This window comes from Orcinus orca, chromosome 4 (genome assembly GCF_937001465.1).
Source record: "Orcinus orca chromosome 4, mOrcOrc1.1, whole genome shotgun sequence".
Lineage (NCBI taxonomy): Eukaryota > Metazoa > Chordata > Mammalia > Artiodactyla > Delphinidae > Orcinus > Orcinus orca.
Genome location: NC_064562.1, coordinates 82148442 through 82176396, shown reverse-complemented (window position 1 = coordinate 82176396; position 27955 = coordinate 82148442). Strand labels below are relative to the sequence as shown.

Genomic DNA, 27955 nt, shown 5'->3' with positions numbered 1-27955 from the left:
TTTTGAGGTGATGCTAGTTATACAACTGAGCAGAGTTACTCATTATCCCACATAGTAAGTTCTAGAATTAAGAGCACCGGGCTACCACTAAGATCTGTGAATGGTATGTGGATTCCTGTTAAGTGAAAATGTGGGCCACGAGGGAAGTTTTCAATAGTGTTACCCTGGAGGGCTTGTGTCCTTACCTATTGATCAGAAAAGATCATAATGCTTAGGTCAAGGGAAGCTGTATGAGGCCGGAAGGTCAGGCTGCTTATAACCAAAAGTTAAATGAAGATCGCACCCGATTTCAGAAGGGCCAAATACTGGACGTTCTCCTTTGTGGTACTCACCAGGGTTAAGGGGGTACCAGCATTTTCAAGCCCAGCAAAGACAGCATTACACTCAGGATTACCTCGTCATGGTTACTTTACCTTCATGAACATGCTAAATCCAGTTTTAAGGAGATCAGTGAGGCCTGAAGACATGTGTTCAATGTCAACGGGATCTGGCCTCTCGGGATTAAATATTTCCTCCACAACCTGCTTCAACAACGGCTTATAGGATGCCTGCAAAGACAAAACATCGTGCTGTAAGTAAAAGGGTTTGTTTGCTTTGCCTAGAGAGAGGGTAGCTTTCTCTGCACCAAACGAAGCAAAACCAGTTTATTCTGATACTGAGCAATGGCTGTGATTCTCCATGTGTGAAAAGACAATATGACAACATTGATTTGGGGGGGAAACTTTTATCCCACTACACTAGCACTATTTTTTATTCCTCACACTCCCTTCCATAAGCAAATGCCTCTCACCAGAGCTATAATCCTAGTATGGCTAATTTTTCAATCTAGATTTAAAGTGACAATTTTTTGCATGAAGTATACTGAAAAGCAAAGTATTGTCAGTTGATATAGACAGGAAGACAATCTCCTAAACATTCTTAGAATTATGCTCCCTTCCGCTAGGATCCCGAATGTTTTCTTACAATGTATTGTCACTATCCAAGTCCAAAGCAATCCCTCCGTCTTTTAGAGAGGTCAACTCCAAGTACAAACTGGCCAGAAAAAGCAGCCAAGATGCCCAAAGAAATCTGACCAAGGTCAGGGCTTAGAGAAAGCAAGCCACACAGACTATGAGAATTTCAGTAGAATTAAGCTGATGTGAATTTACAGCAACTACAGTTTGGTAAATGGTGCTAAACCTATCCACATTTAGGTAGTATTTGGAGGCAGCTGCCTCTGACCAATGTATATTCCAAGCATGTTCCCCCACCTCTTTCCTTGTGTCTCCTCACTACCAAGCTTTTCCTCTCTCCTTCCCTTCGCATCGGCTGGACCACCTCCCTCCCAGTCTTGTTGCTACCTCTGCTGCTCCAGATACGTTCGGCAGCCCAGTTTGAGCATGAAGGGTGAAGGAAGAGGAATGTCTTCCCTCAAAGCACTCTGCTATATCTGTTACAGGCTCAGGAAAGCCAGGCTATGACAGCACTGTAGAGATGTCATGAACTGTTCCTGTCTTTGCACTGGCCAAATCTGTAACCGGCCTCTAGCCAGTGTGGAGGATATCTGGTATGTTAACTTCACCTCTGGCTTCATCTTGCTTTTCGTAGTCATTTTTTACTCTTATTTCCCCCTTATTCCAACTTTCTTACTTGAAATACCTTAGAAATATAGCAGGGTATAAAGCATCAAAATCATAAACAGTCGTTTAGCTAGAAGGGAACTGGTGCATTTATCAAGGATAAGATGCAGGGAGAAATAGCAGCTGTTGAGTTGAGGGTGCAGCTCTCCTCTGCTTATTAGTCAAATAGACCATTGCGTGCCCAGAGATCTCACAGGCAAATGCTCACGAAAGGGAAAGCACTGGGCAGAGACACCGATAACACAGAAACTGAAAAAACCAAAAACTGTGAGTCAATCTTCCTAATACCAACATAGATTTTAAAAATTTATCATACAGGCAAAAATACAGAGGTTTGAAAGTATACTTTTTTGATGAGGCTGTGGGGAAACAGACACGCTCATATACTGCTGGTGGGAGTGTAAATTGTTACAATCGGTGTAGAGAGTAATCTGGCAATATCTATCAAAGTTACAAATGCATCTGACTTAGCAATTCCACATCTAGGAATTTAACCTACAAATATGCTAATATATTCAAATGAGATCCACAAAGGACTGTTTATGGTTTATAATAGCAAAAGATTAGAAACTCATTTCATAAATGGGATACATCCACACGAAGGAATGCTATGGAAGCGAAGAGGGAAGTTCTGTGCTGATGGTAAAAAGCAAGGTGCAGAATAAATCGTGAGTGGAAGAAGCAAGGTGAGGAACAGTGTGTATGATGGGCGTTTGTGTAAAATGTGCCAAAGGAAATATGAAAGTTTGCATTTGCTGAAACATGCAAAAAATAAACTCTGGTGTGATATACAGAATCACCATGAGCAGTGATCATGGAGTGGGGGACCGGACAAGGGACAAAGGTGAGAGGAAGCCTTTTCACTATATTCTTTTTTTAAAAAGCACAGTTAAAACACCACTACACACACACACACACACACACACACACACACACACACACACACACACACACACACAAACGGCAAGAATGGCCTTTTTTTCCCTCACCTCTTCAAAATTAATAAATTATTTATGCATGGGAGAGATTCGAGTTAAGCACACCAAAATGTAAACAAGGGCTAACTCTAGGTTCTGGGAGTAGGGGACATTATTTTCTTTTTTTTCTAAATTTTAGAAATTGACAGGTATACTTCTGGAATCATAAAACAATCCAATAAATGTTTTCAATGTTAAAAAAAAAAAAAGGTCATGGAATGGCTTCTGAATTCTACAAATCCTCTTCCCTGAGTAAATTGTCTTGAAAACTTTTCTACCATCTCAGCCTTTCCAGATATTTAATCTCTTAAACTTTAATCTCTTTAAACTGCTCTCCATGGAGAAGTCCTTTGGCCAATACTCTGCTACCTTATCATCATTATCATCAAATATTCATTGACTGCTTCTTTAGAAATAGAATCCAGTTTTTGGACAGGCACATGATCAACTGGCTGAAAGACTCCATTCTCCAGCCTTCTTTGCTGTTGGGTCTGCAAGTTCTGGGCAATGGAGATGTAAGTAGAAGGGGAGTGGGACTTTCAGAAGTCTTCTATTTTTAAAGGGGAAGGGTATGCTTTCCTCCCCTTTCTCTGTTTGCTGCCTGGAACATGGAAGTGACGACTGGAGCTCCAGCAGCCACTGTGTAAGACAGGGCCATTCTTTAGAGATACTGGAGCAGAGGGCTGGAAGAAACCCAGGTCAGTGGAGACTGGTGGAGCCACTATAAACATAACACGGATGTACTGAATCAGGACCTACTTATGTGACAAGACAAAACCTTGCATGTTTAAGCCTTACGTTTCAGATCCTGTTACTTGCAACTGAATGCAATTCTAACTGATACAAAGCACAAAGGGAAGATAAAGAAATAAAAAGGCCATTTCTTCTTTCCAGGGGTTTACAGTTATTTGTTTTTTGTTAGTCTACATATAGTTATATAGAATAACATTAAGCAGAATCACAGAGAAGTACACATATGCTGTCACATTTAAGACAGGAGAGAGTATACCCCAACCTACAGAAAACAAAAGAGGCTATTACTCCCCATAAGATGTACCTTCTGTAAGAAGGAAGAGTAGTGATCCTGAGAAGAGCTCAGGTACAGGAAAAAGTTGGTCCTGTTGTCCAGCTAAAACACTATGCCTAGGGCCTCCTCTGTGCAAAGTACAGTGTACCAGGGTGACAGGATTGCTCTCAGGGCTCCAGAAGCCCCCATGCAGACTGTGAGACAGGGAAAGAAGGAAGCGTAGAGGGTTAGGGATCCTGCTCTCTCCCTTGCTCCAATTTCAGCTTTCCAATTTCTTCTTTAAAACGACTAAGCACAGAACCACTAAATAACATTGTCCATTTAAAGAGCACGATTTGGGAAAAGACTTTCTTAGGTACAAAGCAGTACTAGTCTCGTGACTTCTTAGCAAACACATTTCTTAGTTTTCCCAAGTAGGGTTTTAATCATGAGAACTTTTGGCTCCTTCCTTACTTAGTTTGGACTTTTTTCTGCCCCAAATCATGTCACTGAAATCTGATTGAAATGAATAGCTTTTGGCAGTAGCTTCTTAGATGACGATCCTCTAACTGTCATGGAATTTTCTATTCAGCCAGAAGCTACCCAATTCTCAGCAAAGAACCATAGAAGGTGGTGATGGGGAGACAGATGTCTTGCCCTAGTGCAAGTTTCGGCTCACAAGTTTTCCTCACATGTTAAAAAGGACCAGAGGGGAGATTCGTCGTGTAGTTTGTCTACATAAGAGTGTTAACCAGAGTAATTTAATTTTCCTAATCAAACATTCACTGTTAGTTCATCTTTCGGGGGGGGGGGAAGGAGAGGAATTAAAAACACAGACAAATTCATCCTTATTTCTCGCTTATACCACATCCAGTGTGTGCTGGCAGGAAGGGGTCTGTGCCCTACGGTGCAGGGCCTACACAATCATTCAGACACCCAGGTTCCTGCTATGGAGTAGCCCCACCAGTCCCTAGGGCACTGGAATCCCACACTGAAGCCTTTGCATCTCATCAGCAGAGGATGAAAGAGGGAGAGTATGGAGGATTTCCAGAGAGATTTTATGGGTTCAGCCTGAAAGTGATCTGTATTACTTCTGCCCATTGTTCATTGGCCAGAATTGGTCACAAACCTACATTTACCTGCAAGAGAATTTGGAAAATGTGGTCTAACTATGCCAGAAGGAAAAGGAAATGGAGTTTGGGGAACATGTATAGCATCGTCTCTGCCACAGACACACCGTAAAGTCTGGATTGAAACATTAATATAACTATTTCCTTAATAACTGGCAGGTTGCTTGTTGTAGGCAAAGGATTATTAAACCTCTCTTCCCTTCTACATAAGAATCTGACCTTTGGTTAACTTTCTAGCTCTGTTTCCTTGGAAACCTGATAAGGGAAGAATGTCAAACTCTAGCCAGGCAAGATTGCTTATGATAAAAATGACCCTTGCTTAGTAAATTGCATTAGACTGGGGGAACTATAAATACTGGACAGAAAGCCAGGGCTTTGGGCTGCTCTGAGTATGATGACTCTTGTGTGGTTGGCCATGACCCTTGGAGGAATGCTGGAAGTCATGTCAGTGGAGTTGTTTCAGAGAAATTGGCTCCTACAGGATATGAGGGTTTTAAGCCAGAGGACTCCTGCCCCTACCCTTCCCTCCATGTGAGTCTAGTTCCCTCACTGCTCAGCTGTCACTTCAGGACCAAACCGAACAGCTCCTGGGTAGTTGCATGGACTGCTTCATGATGGTCACAGGACTACCTGAGAGGAGAAAAATGCCCGCTGTTCCCTACCGCGAGCTATGGTCCTGTCCTGGGCAGACGGGTGCAAATGGGGGTTATGACCACAGAGATGACTTATCTACTAGGCACAGAATGCACGATGCCTAGGGCCCACAGGACTATTAGCGACCCATGAAAATGGATTGATTTCTTTTAAAATGAGAAGAAAAAAATGAACTTTTTGGTCAAAGATAATGTTTTGTTTTTTTGCGGTACGCGGGTCTCTCACTGTTGTGGCCTCTCCCGTTGCAGAGCACAGGCTCCGGACGCGCAGGCTCAGTGGCCATGGCTCATGGGCCCAGCCGCTCCGCGGCATGTGGGATCTTCCCGGACCGGGGCACGAACCCGTGTCCCCTGCATCGGCAGGCGGACTCTCAACCACTGCGCCACCAGGGAAGCCCAAAGATAATGTTTTGATATATAATATTATTTGTCTCTATACCAATGAAACTATAATATAATTATATATGTAATTGCATATGTGTAAATATAAGAATATGAATATATTCAGTAATCAAATAAATATATTTATATATAATTTTTAATAAATATTTCTTCACATAAATATATATATAGAGAGATTTTGATACAGGAAGAGGGCCGTGAAGGTAAAAGTGCTAAGGGCAATGAAAATCACAGTGTGGCCCTGTATGACAGTCTCATGAGGCTAGCCTGACGGTTTGGTAGAGCCTAATGAGACCCCCATGGGTGTTACACATGAAATAGATGAAGTTTCAAAAAAAATCAGAAACTCTCTTTTTTTCTTTAAATGACCAATATCTGTTCCAGAACAAACTGGGCTTTTAATATACCAGAGTTAATAAAAATATGAAAAATAAAATACTTGTTTCTATGTCTCTGGTTACTCTTTTGCGGTATATGATTAGATCTAGAAAGTTCTTGTTGACCTGATTCCAACTCTTGAAGAAAGGTGTTGAGCATAGCAACAGTTGATGACATTACACATAAGTCAGAGACAATTTTGAGAAACTAGTCTAACTCCAACAGCTTCGTTTTTTTTTTTTTTGCGGTACACGGGCCTCTCACTGCTGTGGCCTCTCCCGTTGCGGAGCACAGGCTCCGGACGCGCAGGCTCAGCGGCCATGGCTCACGGGTCCAGCCGCTCCGCGGCATGTGGGATCTTCCCGGACCGGGGCACGAACCCGTGTCCCCTGCATCGGCAGGCGGACTCCCAACCACTGCGCCACCAGGGAAGACCCCAACAGCTTCTTGAATTTGGCGCAACTTAAAGATGGCCTAGGACAGGGGTCCCCAACACCTGGGACACGGACCGGTACCAGTTCTAGGCCTGTTAGGAACCGGGCGCACGGCAGGAGGTGAGCGGCGGGCGAGCGATGCATCATCTGCCGCTCCCCATCGCTCGCGTTACTGCCTGAGCAATTCCCCCCCACCCCACCCCGTGGAAAAATTGTCTGCCATGAAACTGGTCCCTGGTGCCAAATAGTTTGGGGACCCCGGCCCAGGATATCCGTTTCCGAGAAAACTGGAGTTGTTGCCACAATCACACCCCCAACAGTCATGCTGCTGACCTTGGCTTTGCTGGTTGGTGTTGGTGCAGCCAGGACCTCTCTTGGTCCTGCTATTGCAGATGCTTCTCTCTTTTTTGCAAAACCGACTCTGAACAACCAAGTTCTCAGAACTAGATTTGTACTGAGAGTATTTATTTTGTTTCAATCCAAGATTGTACAGAAAAACATTTGTTCAAAACTGGTCTTAGCTTTGACTACTCCATGGCTTATTTATTTTTATTTTTTGCTGCAGTATGACTGATTTTTTTCTCCTTTCATCTTCTTAAGGAAAATGGTTTGCGCTGCAGATTAAAAAGTGGTTCATTTGTCTATCTGTTCATCCATCCATCCATCCTTCAAACCAGAAGCAGATTACTTAAAATATCTTTTGATTAAAGTCCCTTCAACTTCAATATGAGGAAATCAAAGCCCAAAGCTATTAATTAACTTGCTTGAATTCACACAGGCAGTTAGAAGTTAGACTACAGGACAGAGCCAAGTTTCCTGGCCCCCAGCATAGCCCTATCTCACGCAGAGCCTTTCAGAAAGGATGCTAGCAGGTCTAGGGTGAGGTAGATAGAATCAGAAGGAAGAACAGAGCTTAGTGCTTGCAAAAGACCAGCTGCTGGCCAGAGCTGGGGATTGTTGATGTTGATGAAGAGACTGGGCCTACAGACTGTTCAGAGCGCATATTTCACCGGGCACAAGATGAATCAGGCCTCCTTGGGCCCTGCTGGTTCTAAAGGCTCTGGTTCAACATGCCGGAGGCACAGAGGACAGTGCGCATCTGTGGGAAGTTTCCTCCAGGGAAGCACAGCACTTTGAGACTTCTGCCAAAACCCGTCATGCAAGAGCCGTGCAATATTTTGTCTGAAAGGGCTCATAAGCCACTTGCCCTGAGTCATCTGAGAAACAGCAGCACATCAAACACTGACATTTAGGAAGGAGGTTAAGCCTCCCATTAAACTGGAACATTTGTAGTAAGAAATGAAAGCATAAGAAGACTTGCTGCACAGGCAAAACTGGGGCTTATGTTTCCGGTCAACAGAGTCTATGGACAAACATGACTTTTCCAAACAAACGGGTGTCAGCAGTAGACTCTGACCAAATGCCACAGCTAACAGGACAGTCAGCTTAAGAATGACTCCCTTTCTGTGTAGCCCATCTCCTAATAAAGGAAATGACGAAATGCTACGAAAGAGGACAAAGAGAAGGTCTATTTTGTCCTTTACTACAACTGTTAGAGACAATGCTTACATAGCGCTGTCTATGTGTCAGCTCCTATCCTGAGAGCTTTATATATATTATTCAGAGCACTTTTATGAAGGAGCTACTACTGTTAGCTCCTGCTTACATAAGAGGAACTAGGCACAGAGAGGTGAAGTAATTTGCCTAAGGTTACACAGTTAGTAGGGAGCAGAGCTGGGCTATGAACCCCAATGTTGCTGTTAACGTACATGCTAACCTCCCTCTCACTAAGAATTAAGAACATAAGAAATGCCTTTCTGGATAAGACCCACAGTCCAGGACCCACCCATCCATCCACTCTCCACCTACCCCTAGGTGGCAAGCATTGTGCTGGGCTCTGCATGCACCGTGGTGAGCAAACCCAGAAGCTGTCTCCAGCTTTGGTGGTGTGTTCTTCAAATAAAGAGCCTCGGTGGCAGCCTCACGATCCCCATCACTCTCCTGGCTGTGGCAGAGGTACTAGCTTCCTTGGAGGGCCACGTGTGTGGTGATGTTCTGGGCTCACTTCTGGAGACCTAGTCTAGATCCCACTCCTCTAGCTCTTTCAAGATTTTACATGTACTTAATTTCTTGTATGGAATCCTGCTCTCCTTAAAATGACGAGAGTGGTGTCTGCTTTCTGCATCTGAGCTGTGACTGACACATTTTCCGAAAGGGCTAAAGGATGAAGGTTAAATAAGAAGTGCCTCAGGCTAGGAGTGGAAACAGGAGTGGCTCTAAGAGTCAACTCATTTGCATCGGAGCAGGAGAGAGGCACCTGGGAGGGAGGCTGGGGCTGGTAGGGGCCCTGAGATCCAGGGGAGACAGCCCGATACGTAGCACTGGTCCCAGGGAGCCCGGGACATCCCAACTAGATTCTGTGTAGGAACAGCATGGAGCTAGATAGAAAGCACAGTTTTTTCCTGGAGCTGAGGACCAAATTGGGAGAAGGGATGGACAGAAAGTTGCCTAGCCAAGGTACATCTTCAAAGCTAAACAAAGCTGGACTCTGTTTCTACTCTGGACATTTGTTGTTTTCTATCTATACACATTTTTGTCCCAACAAATCCTCCAACATGTGATAAAAATACATGTAGCACATTTAAGATGCACCCAACAAATATTTATCGAGTATCCACTACGTGCAAGATACCACTCTAGGCACTGAAGATATGGCAGTGGACAAACCAGATCAAAATCCCTGTCCTCAAGGGGCTTCCATCTGTGATTGAAAACTTCTTCCTTTTTTTTAAATAAATCTATTTATGTATATATGTATGCACGTATTTATTTATTTGGCTGCATTGGGTCTTCCTTGCTGTGTGTGGGCTTTCTCTAGCTGCAGCAAGCGGGGGCTACTCTTCGTTATAGTGCGCGGGCGTCTCACTGTGCTGGCTTCTCGTTGCGGAGCACGGGCTCTAGGCATGTGGACTTCAGTAGTTGTGGCACGCAGGCTCAGTAGTTGCGGTGCGTGGGCTCTAGAGCGCAGGCTCAGTAGTTGTGGCGTGTGGGCTCAGTTGCTCCGCGGCATGTGGGATCTTCCCAGACCAGGGTTCAAACCCGTGTCCCCTGCATTGGCAGGCAGATTCTTAACCACTGCGCCACCAGGGAAGTCCTGAAAACGTCTTTAAGTTCAAAAAGTGTTGAAAAACTCAAACAGGTAAAAATTATCCATAATCCCATCAAAAATTCTTCCTCTACATATGTGAGTATAAAGCAAGAAGCCAGAGTTCCTCCTTGTGCATCTAACCCTTTCTGTTCCCCACATGTAACCATTATAAAATTTTCCTAAAATGTTAAAGACTTATTAAATATATACACCCATGTACTTTTTATTTTTAAACAAAAATAGGATAATGCTTTACATAATGATCTACATCTACACCCAATAGATGTACATCTACACCCAATAGAACATGAACCCGTTTTATTCTGAATTCTCCAAGCAGAGCCCAGGACAAGGACCCAAATACAGTCCTTGCCAAGTATATTTAGATTCCACTCATTTTATTGGTTGCACAGCATTTCACTAAGTGTCTGTATAATTATTATTTAATCCCCTCAAGATACACATATACTCCCTGCCTTGAACCCACTTCCACTCACTGACATTTAGGATTTTTGGTGAACGAGTTGATGTTACTGACTCACTGTAAGGGAAGTGTATGCAACAAGGGAAAGTTCATTTTCCAAAGGCGATGGCTGCTCAGGCAGGGTTCTGAGGTCTGGAGCAACTGTGTTGCTAGCAGGGAGATAAAGTCTAGGAAACTTATCACTGTCCTTATTATGCCCAAGATTTATAGCTAATACATGTTTATGTGAAGTTGGCCAAATTAGTCACCATGATGATCACAAAACTGAAAAGACCTCATTAATTTAGTGGTTTATCTTCCCCTTGCCAATGATAGCAGACACTTGCTTCTTGATATCCTTTCGTCTAAATTTCATCATATGTCAGCATTTCTATCACGTCTTCTAGGACCAGTCCATACTGCCATATTTAAGATTGGTAATTGTTTCATGACAAAACTACAACTGATTAATTATCTGAGTGATTTTTTTTTTTGTTGTTTTGTTTTTGTTTTTGTTTTTTTTTGGTACGCGGGCCTCTCACTGCCGTGGCCTCTCCCGTTGCGGAGCACAGGCTCCGGACGCGCAGGCTCAGCGGCCATGGCTCACGGGCCCAGCCGCTCCGCGGCATGTGGGATCTTCCCGGACCGGGGCACGAACCCGTGTCCCCTGCATCGGCAGGCGGACTCTCAACCGCTGCGCCACCAGGGAAGTCCCTGAGTGATTTTTTTTTTTTATCTGAGTGATTTTATCTGTATTTCGTGGTAGTGATGTTCTCAGATCATTGAACAAAAGATGGGAATTTATATTACTAAGTTGAGTGCCAATTTCTAAGGTCTTTTGTGTCTTGGTGGGTGATTTCAGTATCTGAGATCAGCATTATCAGTCATAATTCCTAGACCCTCCAGGAGAACCATGGTGCAGCAAGCAGGGAGGTTTTGGGTTGGCAGAAAAGACCTGGCATCAGGCCCTGGCCCACCTGTGTGCCTGCTTCCTGGGTCTCGGGATGAGAATACCTCTCTGGCCTACTTGTCGTGAGGATCAAAGGGAAAACCAAATGCAGGGGACTCTTCAAGTATCAGCTACTATACAAATATATGGGAGGAAGAATCTGGATTTTGCTAGGTGGTAGCAGGTAACCTTAGCTGTTGTCGACATGCCCACCTTAGAGAGTCAGAACCCTCAAGCTGAACCCCTCACTATGTCATAGTCCCCACTAACAGCTCATTCAACTCTCCAAAAAGCCTTAGCAAATGGAGCGAATTGTACTGACTATTTCATGGGGAGATGGAAGAGAAGATTCCTTCACACACTCCACAGCAAAACCCAATGATCTTTTCTGTCAGAAACATCTGTTCTTCCTTGAAAGCTCACCTCTGGCCACCAGGAACCTGCGGGTTGTCTCTTCCTTGTCCAACAGAGACTGCCCAGCCTCGATGGCCCCAGCTTTCCTTCACCCCTTCATCTTCCCTTTGGGTCTTTCCGTGCCTCCCCGTGCCTCCCCCGCACCTCGTCCCACGGAGTTTTGATAGAGCAATTACCCCTTCAATCTTGGATTCTCATACTGTCTTCCTACTCCCTGGTCAAAACATCCTTGCAAGGTTCTCCTACTCTCCTAATAAAGCGGTGGGGGGCATTTTAAATAACAAACATTTTTGCTGGCATCAGCTTCTTTTTCCCTTGCCATAACATTATTAGGTAATTTTACTACTCTTAGATCCAGAAACTTGGGCACTAAGGCCACCCCACATCTGGCGCTTAGGGACTTGCTTAAGGTGACAGAACAGCTCTGGGGCAGTTATAAAGCAGCACTGACCCGTAATCCAGTGCTCATCTCACTGCATCGAGCCTGAAATACAAATAAACTGGGAAGCTTTCAGATTCAGGGGAACCCAGAACTCTGGACTACAAGGGCCTTGGATTTCATCTTGAACAGATCCTTCATTTTAGAGAGGTTAAAATGGAAACTTTTCTTTCAGTCTCTGAATCCTTAAAAACACAACACAGATTAGATGGTTACTTTAAAACATATGTACTTGCCTGGTGGGTATGATTTCCAGGAACATATACAGACTTAAACTGTTTCATGAGATTCCGAGCTCCAGCAATATCCCGAAGCGAAGTAAAGAGTTCATCCACGGCACTTCTGGACTTGTGAAATGTCAGGTTAATTGAAGAGTCACAGCCTGAAACAATCCAGAGATATTTGCTTCGCTGAACAAATCTTTACACTGAGTTGTAATCGTGACAGGTTGAGCTCATGTAACGTAGTTGTTGTTGTTGTTTTTTAACCCTATTTCCCCCTGGCTGTTCACCAACTGGGCTGTTTCAATCAACCCTGAGCAATGAAACACATTGGGTGTAAACGCCTTTGACAGAAGCAGAACTCAGAATTGCCTGGGATTGCAGCCACTGGCTTCAACCCCTAGACTGCAGAAGTTTCACAAAAAGAAAGCTCCCCAGGGTCTAGTGTCCTCTGAACACAGCTTTGGGAAAATAGGAGACACAAAGGAAAACACAAGAGTACTGTGATGAACCGCTCTCACTTGAATCCCACCAACAGTTTCCATAAAATAGAATAGCAAGAATGAGAAAGATCATAGAGTTGCTCCAATGACAGAACTTGCTGGGATGGGCATATAATGCGCTAACAAAGCTTATGGCGTATTTCAAAAGGCAGCCATTCAGAGCTGATCAAACACAAAGGGGGCCTAATGAGAAGACTGTTCTCGGAAGTGCTTCTATTTCTTTTTGAAACTCATAATAGATGGATTTCTTCTCTGTCTTGTTACAAGCTCATGCAGAAGAGGAATGATCATGGTAAGTCAGAAGTTCAAAAAATAGAGAAAGGTTCAAGATGAGTATTTTTGACTGTTGAAATATTGCAGATACATGAACTCATCAATCCCCACATCACCCTTATGAGACAGGAGCTATTCTTTCCCCCATACAAAGGATGAGGGAGCTGAGGGCCAGAGAGATTAAGGAACACTCCCATCAGCACACTGTCTATGTTCAGCCCATGTTCGTTCAGTCATTCTGGACTGGTTCACCTGTACGTTTGGGGAACAGTTCTTGTGCCCTCTGCTTCCTGCCTCAAGTACCTGCGTGTCTGTCTCTGTGTCTGTCTGTCTCTGTCTCTGTGTATCTCTCCTCCTGTCTGGGGCCTTTCTTTGGTTAGAAGCATAGAAGTCAGCACTCAGAAACAACAGAGCTTTCTCATCGCTTGGGGGGTACCATTCTGAATTGTGGTCTCCATAGCCTTATGGAGGGGCCAGTAGGACTGAGCCCCAGTTGCCCCCAACAGTAACTCACTCATGAATGCCTCCTCTACTGGCTTTCCTTCCTCTCCTGTCTCACTTCCCTACGTCCTGACCACACTGCCTAGGACATCTTCTCAAATACAGTACTTGCACCCAAATCCTTATCTCGGGACACCAGAGCTGCCAGGGTGATTTTAACACAGGCAGCTTGGGTCCAGAATCTATATTCTTTTTTTCAGAACACGTTTATTGAGGTTCAGTTCATACACCACACAGTTAACCCATTTCAAGTGTACAATTCAATAGCTTTTAGTATATTCACATAGTGGTACAATCATCATTCCTACAATCAACTTTAGAACATTTTTATCACCTCAACAAGAAACTCCATACCTGTTAACTGTCACTCCCCCTTTCCCCCTACCCCCAGACCCTGGCACCACTGATCTGCTCTCTGTCTCTATGGATTTCCCTACCCTGGACATTTCATATAAACGGAATCATAGAATATATGGTCTTTTGTGACTGGCTTCTCTCACTTAGCACAATGTTTTCAGGGCTCATCCAAGTTGTAGGATGCATCAGCACTTAGTTTCTTTTTATTGCTGACTAACAGTCATTGTATAGATATACCACATTTTAAATATCCATTCATTGGTTGATGAACATTTGGGTGTTTCCACATGTTGGCTATTATGAATAATGCTTCTAGTTTTACATGTACAAGTTTCTGTGTGGACATACATTTTCATTTCTCTTGGGTACATATTTAGGAATAGAATTTCTGGGTCATGTGGCAACTCTGTATTTAACCGTTTGAGGAATTGCTAGGCTGTTTTCCAAAGTGACAGCACCATTTTACATTCCCACCCTCAGTGTAAGAGGGTTTTCTCTGCATCCTCAAAAATGCTGTTATCAACTATCTTCTTGATTGTAGCTCTCCTAGTGGATGTGAAGTGAGGAGATACTTGTTAATTTTGATAAAGAGAGAAGTTTTTAGGAAGTAGAGGTAGATCCAAACAAGCTTCAACTAAAATGGATTGTATCTAAAGTACATAGGAACATCCAAAGGAACCCAATGGCAGCAGACACAGTGTGTAGATAGTTGAGCCTGTACTTTCAATAACTGTGGAACACTGTATATAACTCTTAAAGGGAGGGCAAAATTCTGAACTGTTTTTACTCACACTTCTGACACCAAATGTGTGGACTTTTCCCCCCATACCAACCAATTCTCTAACTCTCCACACATCAACTGAGTGTCCTACAATTCAAATCAATTCTGCCACTAGCTATGTAGAGTTAGTGCAGACCCCACCCAGACTGCCCCCACTTCAGGTGCCAAGTTTAAATCCCAGGTTGCCCGTTGCACTCCTGACCTATCAATCAGGGGTTCCCATGACCCCTTCCTCAGGTTCAATAATTTGCTAGAACAGATCACAGAACTCAGGAAAGTGCTTTACTTACTGGGACCAGTTTATTACAAGGGATGCAACTCAGGAACAGTCAAATGGAAGAGATGCAGAGGGCCAGGTATGGGGGAAGGAGAGCAGGACTTCCATGCCTTCTCCAGGTGCTCCACCTGCCCAGTATCTTGATGTGTTCACCAACCAAGAGGCTCTTCAAACACTATTGTTTAGGAGACTTTATGGAGGTTTCATTACATAGGCACAATTGATTAAATTATTGGCCACTGGTGATTAATGCATCTCTCAGCGGCTCTCTTCACTCTGGAAGTTGCGCGGGTAGGGCTGCAAGTTCCACTACTCTAAACATGCCTTGGTTTTTCTGGCAACCAGCTCCCATCCTGAAGCTATTGTTCCCCCGACCACCAATCATCCCATTAGCATATAAGACACTCTCATCATTCTGGAAATTCCAAGGGTTTTAAGAGCTGTGTGCTAAGAACTGTGGACAAAGACCAATATGCATATTTCTTATTGTATCAAAAAAATCCTCTGACCAGTCTCTATTTCCTGGTCTCCAGAAATGTCCAACTCACTGTCATTAAAAAAATCAGGGGCTTCCCTGGTGGCGCAGTGGTTGACAGTCCGCCTGCTGATGCAGGGGACACGGGTTTGTGCCCTGGTCTGGGAAGATCCCACATGCTGCGGAGCGGCTGGGCCCGTGAGCCATGGTCGCTAGGCCTGCGTGCCCGGAGCCTGTGTTCCGCAACGGGAGAGGCCACAACAGTGAGAGGCCCGCGTACCGGAAAAAAAAAAAAAAAAAATCAAAAGGGTGGTCAAGCCTAGTGAGAGGAAGCCTCCCCGTGTTCAGTGAACTCCAGTGGGGAAGCAGGGATTCGACAGAAAATTCAGGGAGTTCGTGTACACTCTCTAGAATTCTATGCCAAGCTTTGTGTCATTTTCTGAGAAGCATGTCCACAACTTCCTCCTTATTCTTAAAGAGGTTCATAATCAAGAAAAGGTGAGATCCACAGGTCCAGAGCATCTATCGATATCATACCATGCTTGCCCTTGGCATTGCAGCTCAGTTGGATACATCAATTTGTGCATTAGTCAATAATCAGCCAGAAGAAACCCTGGAAGGTTATGGCTTCTCACTGATTCATGTGGCTTCTTTCCTTAAACTCCCAGCCTGAACCATTTAAAATATGGGAAATTACATCAATTATATCTAAGTGTTGTATACTACGTACTACTACTCCTTTAAATTAAAAATGGCATGAAAACAAGAAGAAAGCATTACTAGTTCTAACACCATGCACGGTGTTTCAATTCTTCTAAAACACAATTCAGCTAATAGGCTAGACTTCTTAAATTTAAAGTAATTCTATAGAACAGAAAGGTTCATACAAATTTTCATACGGTCTCCTTCAACTTTTTGAAAAGTGAGGACTGTAATGTTCATCCATTAGGCTGAGTGGAATAGAATCATCTCCTGGATTATAGAGTACTGAAAATTATAAATTATACATGGAAATTGTAGATTATACGTTGGAAGTAGTTTAAGCAAAGGCTGTGTAATTCTGAAGAGTTAGGTCAATTGTGGAGCAGGTTGTTGATAGAAGAAATGTTTACAGATTACAGGTAAATTGAACTCAAAGGAACCCAACAGAAAAATAACACTGTCAAAGAAATTGCTGGAAGAAAAAAAAAGTACAAAATTTACAAATACACTAAAACCTTCCTGAAAAACAGTCAATTATCTCCATTGTTCAAACCAACTGCACAAGGGCAACTTCTGTCCAGTGGGTCTGTCCAGCGATCCTTTCCGACGTGTCTGTTACCCTCAAAGCAAGTCCTCTAAAATGTACATGTTTCTGGGACACCAGGCCAAAGGGGTCTCATCTCTGAGCATCTTCATAATTATATCAATCTTCACCAAAAGCAGAATTTACATTCACTTACCTAAACCCTATAATGAAAGTCTCAACACACACACACATACACACACACACACAGAAATGGGGATAAGAGAAGATAAATGACGTGTAAGATCGCATCACCATCTCCAGCAAAATGTCTCTCTGATCACAGCCCTGACCTCCTCCACGTACACTGCCTCCCACCATTCAGAATATCTCCTCTGTGAGTGCAGCTCATTCCATATCATGCTGCAGTTAATAGCTAAAGGAGATGCGGGTGCAAAAGCTATGAAATGGGATGAATTCTTTTTTGGTGTAAAAGCTATAATCACTGAAAGCTCACGTATAGAATCACTTATGCCAGACGCTATTCCAAGAAGTTTATACATATTAGCTCACTTAATCTCCTCAGAAACCCAATGAGGTAGGTACTACTATCATCCCCATTTTGCAGATGGGGAAACTGAGCCATAGAGAAGTTAAGTGACACACGGTCACTCAAGTAGTAAGTGGTAAAGCTAAGATGTAAACTCTTGCAGTCTAATGCCCAAGACGGTTGTGTTAACCACTCTACTCTGCGGTCTTTCATATGTGCTGGAGTCCACATACATAAAAGATCAGTAAAGCACTTAGTTCACCCTTAATATCGAAGAAGTGCTTTAACAGTGGAGTGAATGGCAGATGCCTCTCTTCCTGGGAAGATCTGGGCCTGTCTCTGGGGGTAGACGCTAATAGTATGGTTTGCAGTTATACCCCAGGCCCATCTTTTGTGGCCACACAAGGTGTGGGATCTCCCGGGCCTGCCCCACACCCTCCATTGGATCTCTGCCCTGTAAGGCACTGTATTCAGTTACTTCTAATAAGCCCCGGACAGCCTGTTCCATTAAGCCAGCTTATGAGATAACGGTGTTTTGTAAGGGACCCCTAAGTGTACAATTCCAGTCAATTCTCATTTAATCCACTTAGTTAAATAGATAATAAACCAGAAGCTGATCCTAGCCTTTGGCCAAGCACAATCTGCGTACTTCAGTTGCCTGCTCCTTGATAAGGGAGGCCCTCAGTCCCGCAGGGCACCCCTGTGTTCGCCTAAAATAGGGGATGACTCATGCCCCTGCAATTTCTTTCTTTGGAGGGCTTGGGGATCTCTTGGGCAGGGGTCCAGTTACTCCTCGGAGCAACAAAATAGGGCTCCTGTGTCCACATCTGCCCGCCCTCGTCCCCCTCTCACCCGTCTCCACTTACTGGAGTTGCTTTACCTTGGCAGAGGGAGGACAGCGGTTTCCATGGCTCTGTGCGCTGCAGGGACCCACATTTCCAGCAAAAACAAAGGTAAAATGGAGAGAAGGCTGAAGAGCTCAGGGATCTGAAACTGTGCACCTCAGACTGGGACTTGAACCCACGCAGCCAGGACTCAAACCCGGCCCAAACTCAGATTGGGACTCAAACCCAGCCAAAACCCACAGTCTTCCAAGTGAGATCACACACCTGGTTTCAGGACTTAATGACGCTCAGCTTCTTGATGTCTCATCACAGAAAGAGTTTAGTGAGAGACAAAGCAATAGGTAAGAAGTGGATTTATTTAGAGAGAAACACACTCCACAGACAGAGTGTGGGCCATCTCAGAAGGTGAGAAAAATACCAGGGTATGGTGTTGTCAGTTTTTAGAGGGGTGGGTAATTTCATAGGCTAATGAGTGGGAGGAGTATTCCAGCTACTTCGGGAAGGGGTGGGGATTTCCAGGAATTGGGCCACTGCCCACTTTCTGATCTTTATGGTCGGTCTTGGAACTGTCATGGCGCCCGTGGGTGTGTCATTTAGCTTGCTGATGTGTTACAGTGAACATATACTGAGGCTCAAGGTCTAGTGTACGTCGACTTGTCCACCATCTTGGACCCTTTTGGTTCTAATCAGCTTATGTCATGTCCTCAGGCTATGTCATTCTTTCAAAGGTTGTGCCCTGCCCCCTTCCCTCCTGTTTGCTGGACTCCTCACTCCAGTCTGCCTAAGTCCTTCTGTTTGGTTCTCTCACGGAGCAGCCTTGAACCTTTCTGGTGCATGGGGAACTTTTTCAAAAGAGCCTGGCTTCCAGAAGTTTGGTTTTATTTCTTAGGTATTCAGGAAAATAAAGAATCTTGTATCAGGAGGCTGCCTTATCCAAAGCTTCAGTCTGGATTAGAGATGAAGCACCCTCACTTAAGGCCTTCACACACACACACACACACACACACACACACACACACACACACGGAACCTGTATGGCTGGATAAGCTGGGGGACATGGCTGGAATTGGATTTTAAATGTCTCCCTATTGAGTGATATTATTCTCGTCACAGTTGTAGAAGTCCCTTACATCTGATTGAGAAGAGCTGGGGTCAAAGAATATCAGCTGAGCCTGTTCAAGGGGTTCTTTTCTTATCTGGACCCAAATTATCCAAGGATGGCCTCCTCATCCTTCTTCTGGCCCAGAGTTTGAGAACATCAGGTCCATTTTCCAATTTGCATCCCACCCTTGTGTCTCTCAGCAAACCCCTGGCAGCAGGGGACCCATCTCTGTGGGCTCCTGGGGCAGTTAGAGAAAAGGCTGGCTTGGGAGGGCAATGCGGCCAGAAAGCAGAAAGGGCAGAGCGCTGGGAAGTCATGACCTCCCTCATCCATCCGGCTGTCCGACATTGCCTTTTCTCTCTTTTCAAACCATTGTTTTAAAGATGGAGCCCTTTTTCATGGCTCTCTATAAAAGGTTGGCAAATGAAAACAAAACCAAACAAAATAAAAAACCAAATAAACCTTAGCAAGTGGTGTCACATCTGAAATCTTTTCGGGAGGTTGACTGTGTAAAACCACTCTTGAGTAGGGAAGTCCTGGTAATATTTATAATAGAAGTTCTCTTTTTCAAATGTGATTGGGACCAATAGGTGATTAGAAGTCATTTAAAAAGGGGATCATGAAAAATTGATCTCTCTCCCACACGTATACATACACATATATGTGTATTTGTGTGTACGTATAACTTTGTTTAAAATTAAAACACAAACATCTGTTTATTCATTACTCTTTTGAGAAAAGTCTTTTGTTTGAGTATTATCTGCTGATTAGAGTTCTTTTTTTAAAAAAATTATGTACTGTGTATAATTTCCAATTTTAGTCCATTTAAAGTGGAATAAGAAGTTAGACCCCTGTAGCACAATCTGAGAACAGAATTCTTCTAGATTTTAATGGGTTTTTTTCCCTTCAATCTTTCACAATCATCCTGTTCATACCTAATTCAAAAGCATGTTTAAAATGATTCATCTTTACTGAGTCTTTCAAAGCATTCAATTTGGTTTTCTCTGAAACAATTTATTTTGAATTCGTATTTCCTCAGAGAACATTTAATTAAACATTTAATTTAATTTATTTAATAACAAATACAACTGGCATAAGCAGGTTTGGGAACAAACATAACTGGCTCCTGGGAATCACACAGCTCAACCAGGATGAGCAGATGTGCCCAGGCAAGCGGAGGTTGCCTTAGAGCTCTGAGGGGGTCAGAGTTTTGGCGTGATTTGTTCTACTTTATTGAGGGATCGCAGGATGTAAGTTATTTTGGTGAATGGGTCGTGTGGAGGCTGGTTGAGAACACATGAATTATATATATGTATTATTTATATTATACATTATATTGTATATAAATGAAAAACATTAGACACACGTATTTCTGAGGTCTCATATTTATACTACAGGGCAATGTATCTGTGTCATCAATCTAATATTTAATGACCTAGTGTGACTTCTAAGTTCTTCTAACATAAAAAAACCATAATCTGTTTCTTTTTAATCAGCCTTCAGGTCTTACAGGGCTGACTTCCTCTTTCCTTGTAGGATCCTTGATCTACGCTACACGGCAGGGGCTCCTCAGTGGGTGCGGAGATAACGTATGTATGCTTGGATGACAGTGTTAGTGAGCCTGGCCTAACAAAGAAAATCAGGGTCAGAAGGTGTCCCGGTGAGGCCACAAAGGGCCCAAGGCAGGGCTCGTGGAGACTGGACCACCCCCGTAAGTCCCTCCATAGGTCTCCCCTCGGGCTCTCAGGCCACATCGGTCCCATGCCCCCTTGGTTCACTGGATCCTGCTCAGTGTCCTGGAATCTCCTTAGCCTGTGGCCTCTAGTTATTGCTCCAATGACAGAGGAGGAAAGGAGGGGAGGGGTGGCGACATGCTCCAGGGAAGCCGGGGCTCTCCCTGGTTCTCCGCTGGTCTCTAGCATAGCGCCTGGTTCCTAGAAGCACCCATGAAATATTCCTTAAATAAATGAATGGGGAAAACAGAGAGATAATGGGAAAAAGAGCTGAATCAGACCAAACACGCCATAAAGTGTGATTCTTGAGGAGCTGCTAAACTATCTCTGCAGGAAATTTCAAACAAAGGGCTCCCAGATGGGTCTGAGCAAGTGCAGCCTCCACGTGTGAGTGGATCATCTCTCATAAAGGCTTTGCTCGGTGAAGAGCAACCTCAATTGGCTGCATAAATTTGGCTCGTCTGTTTAATAAGCAAAGCTAAACTCTACGTGGTTTGGGTATACGTGCATATGAGATAAAACTGTTTTTAAAAGAAAGGCAGTGATAAATACAAGCTTTAGAAAGTGGTTACCGCTGGGGGAGGAGGTGGGCGGGTAAGGACCCTTTGGGATAGGGCGATGAGTTCATGGGTGTTTATTACGTAATTATGCCTTATAATATATATACATATTGTATAATCTTTTAAATGTATCAGCTATCATCTTAAAATATATAACAGAACACAAAACCAGTCACACTACTTTTTTAAGCCTCCAGCAAATTCAGCTTTTTATAACAGTTGGAAACAGGGAAGAAATGACAGCTGAAATCTATTATTATTAGGCAGTTTGGGGAGATGTGGCGGACGTGGAAAGTCTTGTACAGCCACGAGAGAATGTGACTGCCCAGAATTCTAGCCCAAGGTCTGACATGCGGTGGGGGAAACCTGAAGGAAGGAACGTCGTCAGGAATATGCTTTGGAACTTGCATCTTTCATTAAGGCAGGGAACAAAGTCAAGTTGCCAGTGAGCCCCAGGAGGCAGGATGGAGGCAGCGGGACGAGCAGCCTCTTGATCCTGAACGTCTGTGCTGCCTCAGGAAGAGCCAAGGAGGCAGCAAGACCAATAACCCTGGGTCACTGCAGAAATAAGGAAACGGCCCCAACCATTCCAAAGCATTTCCTCCAAGATGCTTCTGAAAAGTCTCTCCAAAGCAGCTTTTATGACTACCCTAACTATACCAACACAGTCTCTTTATCTTAAGAGTTTATGTGGTTAATTAAGGAAGGGTTAATTAAGTATAAAAACTGCTGTGATGCCGCATCATGTTGAGTAGTACAATTTCACGTCGGTTATTATGTTATCCTATTAAATCAATCCAAGTCACCTTAGACAAGGGGACTGTGAAGTTCAGCATTCAGAGTAAACAAAATACCAGGTTTGAGGCTATTTCTTTTCTTTTCTTTTGGCTGCGCCGCGCAGCACGTGGAATCCTAGCTCCAGGACCAGCGATCGAACCCGTGCCCCCTGCAGGGGAAGCGTGGAGTCTTAACCACTGGACCGCCAGGGAAGTCCTGAGGCTATTTCTTTCAAAAAGGTAGGCATTGATTTTTGATCAGTTACACAACCTCCTATTAGCGGAGCTATCACCATAGGAAAAATCAGATTTCCCTCATATCATTTCGACTTTGGGCCCCTTTTCCAGGAATGAAACCTGCCACAAGTGGGAGAAATGCCCATGTAACCACTTAAGCTCATGGTCATGAACCTTCCCAGTCCCAAGGAGGGCGGCTCCTTAACAGTAATCGCAGACACCATCTCAAACCCGTATCTCACTCCCAATGCTTCCTAATAGGTTGATTGTTTTTATTCTGTTGAATGAATCCTATTGATTTACTAACTTGCCATTGATACCATAAGTCCCCGTTCAAAGCGTGCTGACATTTCTGGTGGTTCTGAATAGCTGGACATGGAGTGCTGGCCTCTCAAAGCTGACTTGAGAGATCACCTGCATCTGGTTGTTTTCACAAGCTGTCACGTGACACAGCACCTGGGAGCCTCAGAGACCACTGTGACAGTGACTACTGTTGATCTCGTTTTCCAGACCAGGAGAAAACAAGGCTATGCTACATGCACGTAAAGGCGGCACCAGAGCACGGCCATGAGTTGAGCACAGCTGGCAGCTCTTCTGTTAATATCTGCTCGCTTCTTGTCTGTTCTTTTTGGGGTGCTACAAAAGCTGAAGCAGCAACAAAGGTAAGAAAACACAGAATGGGTAGAAACTTACGGTGGGGTAAATCTGATCTGCTTTATTTTTCGTTAAATTGAGTGAAGACCGCCATCATTTGATTTTAGCAGGGAATAGTATTCCCCCAGGGCACAGTTTCAGAACCAATGAGCTAGTTCGGCATTTCAGAGAGAGGGAAATGGAAGCCCAGATGCTCCTTCCAAGACCTGCTGAGGCCAATCCCACCTGTCCTCCTCAGGTACCACCACCTGCTACCAGCCCTGCATTTCGTTACCCTGCACACTCTGTCCCTCCCTATTCTCCAGTGCAGAAATGTGTGTGTGTTGGGGGTAGGGGTGATTCTGCAGCTTCAGCAGAGGCCTAGGGCTCCCCCAAGAAGATGGCCTGGAAGGCTTCCTGGAGGAGCAGGCCAAGAAGGAAGCTGTGAAGGACCACATCAAGGTACACTCTTTCTGCTTCTTTCTGAATCTTACTTAGCCCAGGCCCAGTCTTGTTGCCAGTTTTACAAACAGTACCAAAGGTCCATTGCCTGTGAAGGATTCTTAAGAAATAAGTTGTACCTTATTCTAGAAATGCCAATAAAATTGTGAATGTGGGAATAATACGGTGTTGTTTTTAGCTGTGATGCGCCACTGGGAAATGCTTTTTTCTTTTTTGGGCTGTGCCGCGTGGCACGCAGGATCTTAGTTCCACTACCAGGGATTGAACCCATGTCCCCTGCAGCGGAGGCGCGGAGTCCAAACAACTGGGCTGCCAGGGAAGTCCCTGGTCAATGCTTTCTTGTCCAAGTTACAGTGGATAAATCACTCAGGGTTTGGCCTGTCTGCTAATTACACAAACCTGTGCTACAGCTAATCGTTCGTTTGTAGAAAAGAATGAAATCAGAAGTCCAAATCATGGCACATTTAAAAGCCTTTCAAATGACTGGCCTTCCCCTGCCTCTTATTCTCACCATCATTTAGAGGAGCTTTAAAAAAAAAAAGAAAAAAATCTAAGTTTTTTCTTTTCCATTATATTTCCTGAGCTCCAGCCTCACTGAGCTTGTTATCATGAGGTTTGTAAGTATGGAGGGACAGTAGTGTCTCTTTATTTATATTTTTGGGGAAGGCTAGGTGGTTAATAATATGGAATCATTTTCTGATCTATCTGAGAAAAAGAGAAGAATGAAAAGGGAAGCTTATAGGCCTCAAGTTTCTTTCATCCCTTTTGTTTCTTAAAAGAATGGAAGGGCAAATGGAGTTTATTTTTCTTCTGGTAACAGCCAGATCAAATGAGACCCCGCCTTGCCCCTCCCCCAAGACACACAAAAATCACTCTCAGCCTCAATCTAGGCTCCCCTGCACCTGTCGTTGTAAATCGCCATTGAGCTGAGCCAGCATTGCTACGCCTGAAATTTAAGCTCCCACTAAATGAGGCCTCTTATCTATCACTTTTCTGTATTTTCTTTTGGAGGCAGCACGGTTTAGCGTGGAGGTCAGCCGTGCCTGATTCGGAGATGGGACACAGTCCAGAGAGGTTTGCCAGTGGCCCCTGGCATGCAGGGGAAGGCGAGAAATACCACCATTGCCCTCCTCTCTTTTGGGGGCAGGAGGAGCCTTGAGGGCGGACCCCAGAAGCAAAAGCAGGGAACCCAGGAAAGCTTATAGGCAGAGGCCTACCTTCTGCAACTCTGAGCTCAGGTCCCAGTGAAAGGGGGAGCTGGGGTCCGGAAGGGGCAACCCTGAGGACAGAGCCAGGCTTCCTGACGGGCGGAGCAGGCTGCTGTCTGCAGGCTTCTAGGCGCTTCTACCTGTGCCAACCCCAGTCCAGTCTCAGGTGGGCTCTCACCCATCTCCTCCAACCTCTGATGGAGACGGCTCAGATGAATCGCACGTCTACGGGGCGATTTAAACTCTGCCGGCAAAAATGAATTATCACAGAGGCTCAGGGGTTCCAGGTTTTCACTTGCTTCTGGGCAGGGACATTCTTAAGCCCACAGCTGTTTTCGCAGTTACTCTATGTCCACCATGTGTCATGGAGGGTGAGTGAGGGGCCTGGCTCAGAGCTCTTTCCCCTGAAGGATGGGTCAGGGGAGGGTGGAAGAACCGCTGAGCTCCAGCCAGCTCTGGGACCTGAAAGTGGAATATACACTGAAGAGCAAACAAGGTCTCAGCTTCTTGTTTCCCTGAAGGGCAAGGGAGTCGACAGGGAGTTTAGAAATAAAAACTCCAAACGGCTAGGATTTCTTTGGGGCCCCCACTGGGGAAATTGTCCAGGTTTGTAACATCTGAACTCTCTCTTCACATGCCAGCCCACAACTGCCTTCATTTCAGCCCCCAGTGCTTGCCTCCCTGCAGGTGAAGCAACTGTGCGATGATAGCTCAGGACCAGGTTTACGGAACAGTCGTGTCCCTCAAACGGTTCATTGTCAGCTGGTAAAATGAGACAGTTCTCAGAACTGCAGTGGGTTTGGGGCCTCGTGCAGAGCCAGGCACCCAGGATTTGGTCAGTAAATGGAACGTGCAGCTGGATCACAAACGTGTAACTCTTCCGGAAGAAAGATAAAACCCAAAACCAAAAAAGAAACCAAAAGGAAACCAGACCAAACCGAACCTCTACGGAGAACTGCTGGCTGTGGCCATGGCAGTCTGGTTACTGGCTGTGAAAAGCCTCAGGGCCCATTCGAGGCAGGAAGCCTCTAGCAGCAGCCTCATCTTGCCGTGGCCACTCCAGGGGCTTCTGCAAAGCCCACACGGCCACTCCAGTGGCTCTTGCTGTGGGTACTGAGCTCTTGCTGTGTGCTCAGCAACTTGCATGTGTTGACTCAGTCTCCTTCGCGAGGAGTGGCTTCGCGGCCACCAGCCTCTGTGTGAGAAGTCAATGTTGTCACGCCAGGGTCACCCACGGAGGGTGCGAAGAGAAGGGCAGCCCGTGAAGCCCAGGATTGGAATGGGCGGCAGAATTTGTTGGAGAGTAAGTTGGCAAGTGAAGGGAAAATTAAAACCCCTGGTCAGGGAGGTCAAGAGCTGTGCTGACCTGAAAATTCAAGGTTGGCTACGGTACATTTGAGAGAAGGAAGTTCTCGTATTATTCCAAGGAAGGAATCGAGGGTTAGGCTGGATTTAAATTTCACCAGGGCAGAGCCCATTCATTGATTCACTCAACAAATATCTACTGAGTGCCTGATGTGCGGCTCTGTTCTAAGCAACAGCAAATAAAACATAAAAACTTCTTCCTGCATTGGATTTCCTTTGTATTTCCACCACTTTGCCTAAAAATGATGATAACAGTTAACATTTATTGAGCGCTTATGTGTCACGTACTATTCTAAGTATTTTATAGGTATTAATTTATTTAATCCTCAGTACTATCCTATAGGTAGATGCTATCATCACCCCCATTTCACAGCTGAGGAAAATGAGGCACAGAGAGGTTGAGTAACTTGCCCAAGGCCACACAGCCAATTAATGGCAGAACCATAATTTGAACCCAGGCAGTCAGGACCCAGAGTCCAGACTCTTTTACCACAGCAAACAATCAATAAACAACTAAATGATTATGATAAAAAGTACAGCATAAACACAGTAAAATAGCCCAAATTTAAGCAAAGAGCTAGAAGGGTCAGTTTACATTATGACAAGTTTAAGTCCTAGGTTATTTGGAAAGAAACGTATTTTTACTACCTGCAAGCGCATACTGAGACTAGGGCTAATCTAGTGATCAGTAATCTAACAAGCACAGGGCTCTGCTGCCTGTTGTGATGAATATTAAAGCCTGGACTGCAACTCGAGTGCCCATAGCTAATAACTAACACTTAATATCCTTAAAATGATCTGTTTTCTTGAGAAGGCTATCCAGTCGTCATTACAATCTTCCTGACTAAGATTTGCTCAACAGTCCTCACTCTCAATCGAGGTCACAGTAACTTAATATTTCATGGTACTTTTAAAGTTAACTCATCTTAAATATTACAGGGTGGTCACTGGTGTTTAATCAACGACACCCTGGTCTCCTCTTTCTGGTGTGTGGTAGGATTGATTACACGTGTCCCTGAGTGAGGTGGGACCGTGGGGCTTACTTTGGGCTGTCAAATATGAGTGGCAGTGACATGTGCCACTTCTGAGGGGAAGCCTTTAAAAGCCTGTGTGCGGGTTACCACCTCCCCTTCCCCCTGCCTCAGTGATCATGGAGGCCAGATGGAGAGCAGGTCTCTGGCCGTCTGGCAGAGCCCCTGCACACCAGAGGTGGACACAGAGCACAGAGAAGAAACTACCAGTGTTGTTTTAAACCACTGAGATTCTGGGGTCATTTGTGTTTAGCCCATTGTAACTATTACAAACACCTACCCTCCAAATTCTGGGTGCAAAGAGGAATGAATAAAGAATCTATAAAGCCAATTAGAAGGGAAAGGAAAACAAACATTGACCATTACTATATTTTAGGTGTTTACATGTTATCATACCTAATCTTCTTGGCAACACTGAGAAGTAGGTATGACCTCCATTTTACAGACATAGAAACTGAAGTTCAGAGAGGGAATGGGACTTAGCCAAGGATATATAGCTAGTAAGTGACAGAGGTGAGTTTCAAATTCAAGTTTGTCTGAATTTTCTGATTATACAATGCTGTCAACAAAAGCATATGCAACTAGATTCCTCTAAAGGCCAAACATAGGACCACTAGGTGGGAAAGGCATTCAGTCATCCAGTCATTCACCAAACACGTACAGCATGCTTACTGTGTGTCAGGCACTGTAGCAGGATTCTTGGAGTGAAGAAGGTGGCTATGGTCCCTACCCTGAGGAGCGGACAGTCCCGTGCCGGCTACAGACGAGGAAAGCAGCAATTTCAGTGTGGTGTATGAGCTATTTGGCTAGGGCAAGGATGGGGTGGGG

General features: G+C 44.5%; 1 protein-coding gene across 5 annotated transcripts in view; it reads right to left on the bottom strand.

The window, feature by feature from the left end:
- Positions 1-27955, bottom strand: part of SCFD2 (sec1 family domain containing 2) — a 411092-nt gene that overhangs the window by 42715 nt on the left and 340422 nt on the right. For all 5 annotated transcript variants that reach the window (XR_004482531.2, XM_004268274.4, XM_033425442.2 and 2 more), the window contains exons 6-7: positions 12249-12394; positions 414-548 (exon numbers count right to left, since the gene is read on the bottom strand). Coding sequence is in view for 4 of the 5 variants with exons in the window: in XM_004268274.4 (XP_004268322.1) it covers positions 414-548; positions 12249-12394 (281 nt within the window). In the remaining variant the exon portion in view is untranslated. The remainder of the gene's footprint in view (positions 1-413; positions 549-12248; positions 12395-27955) is intronic.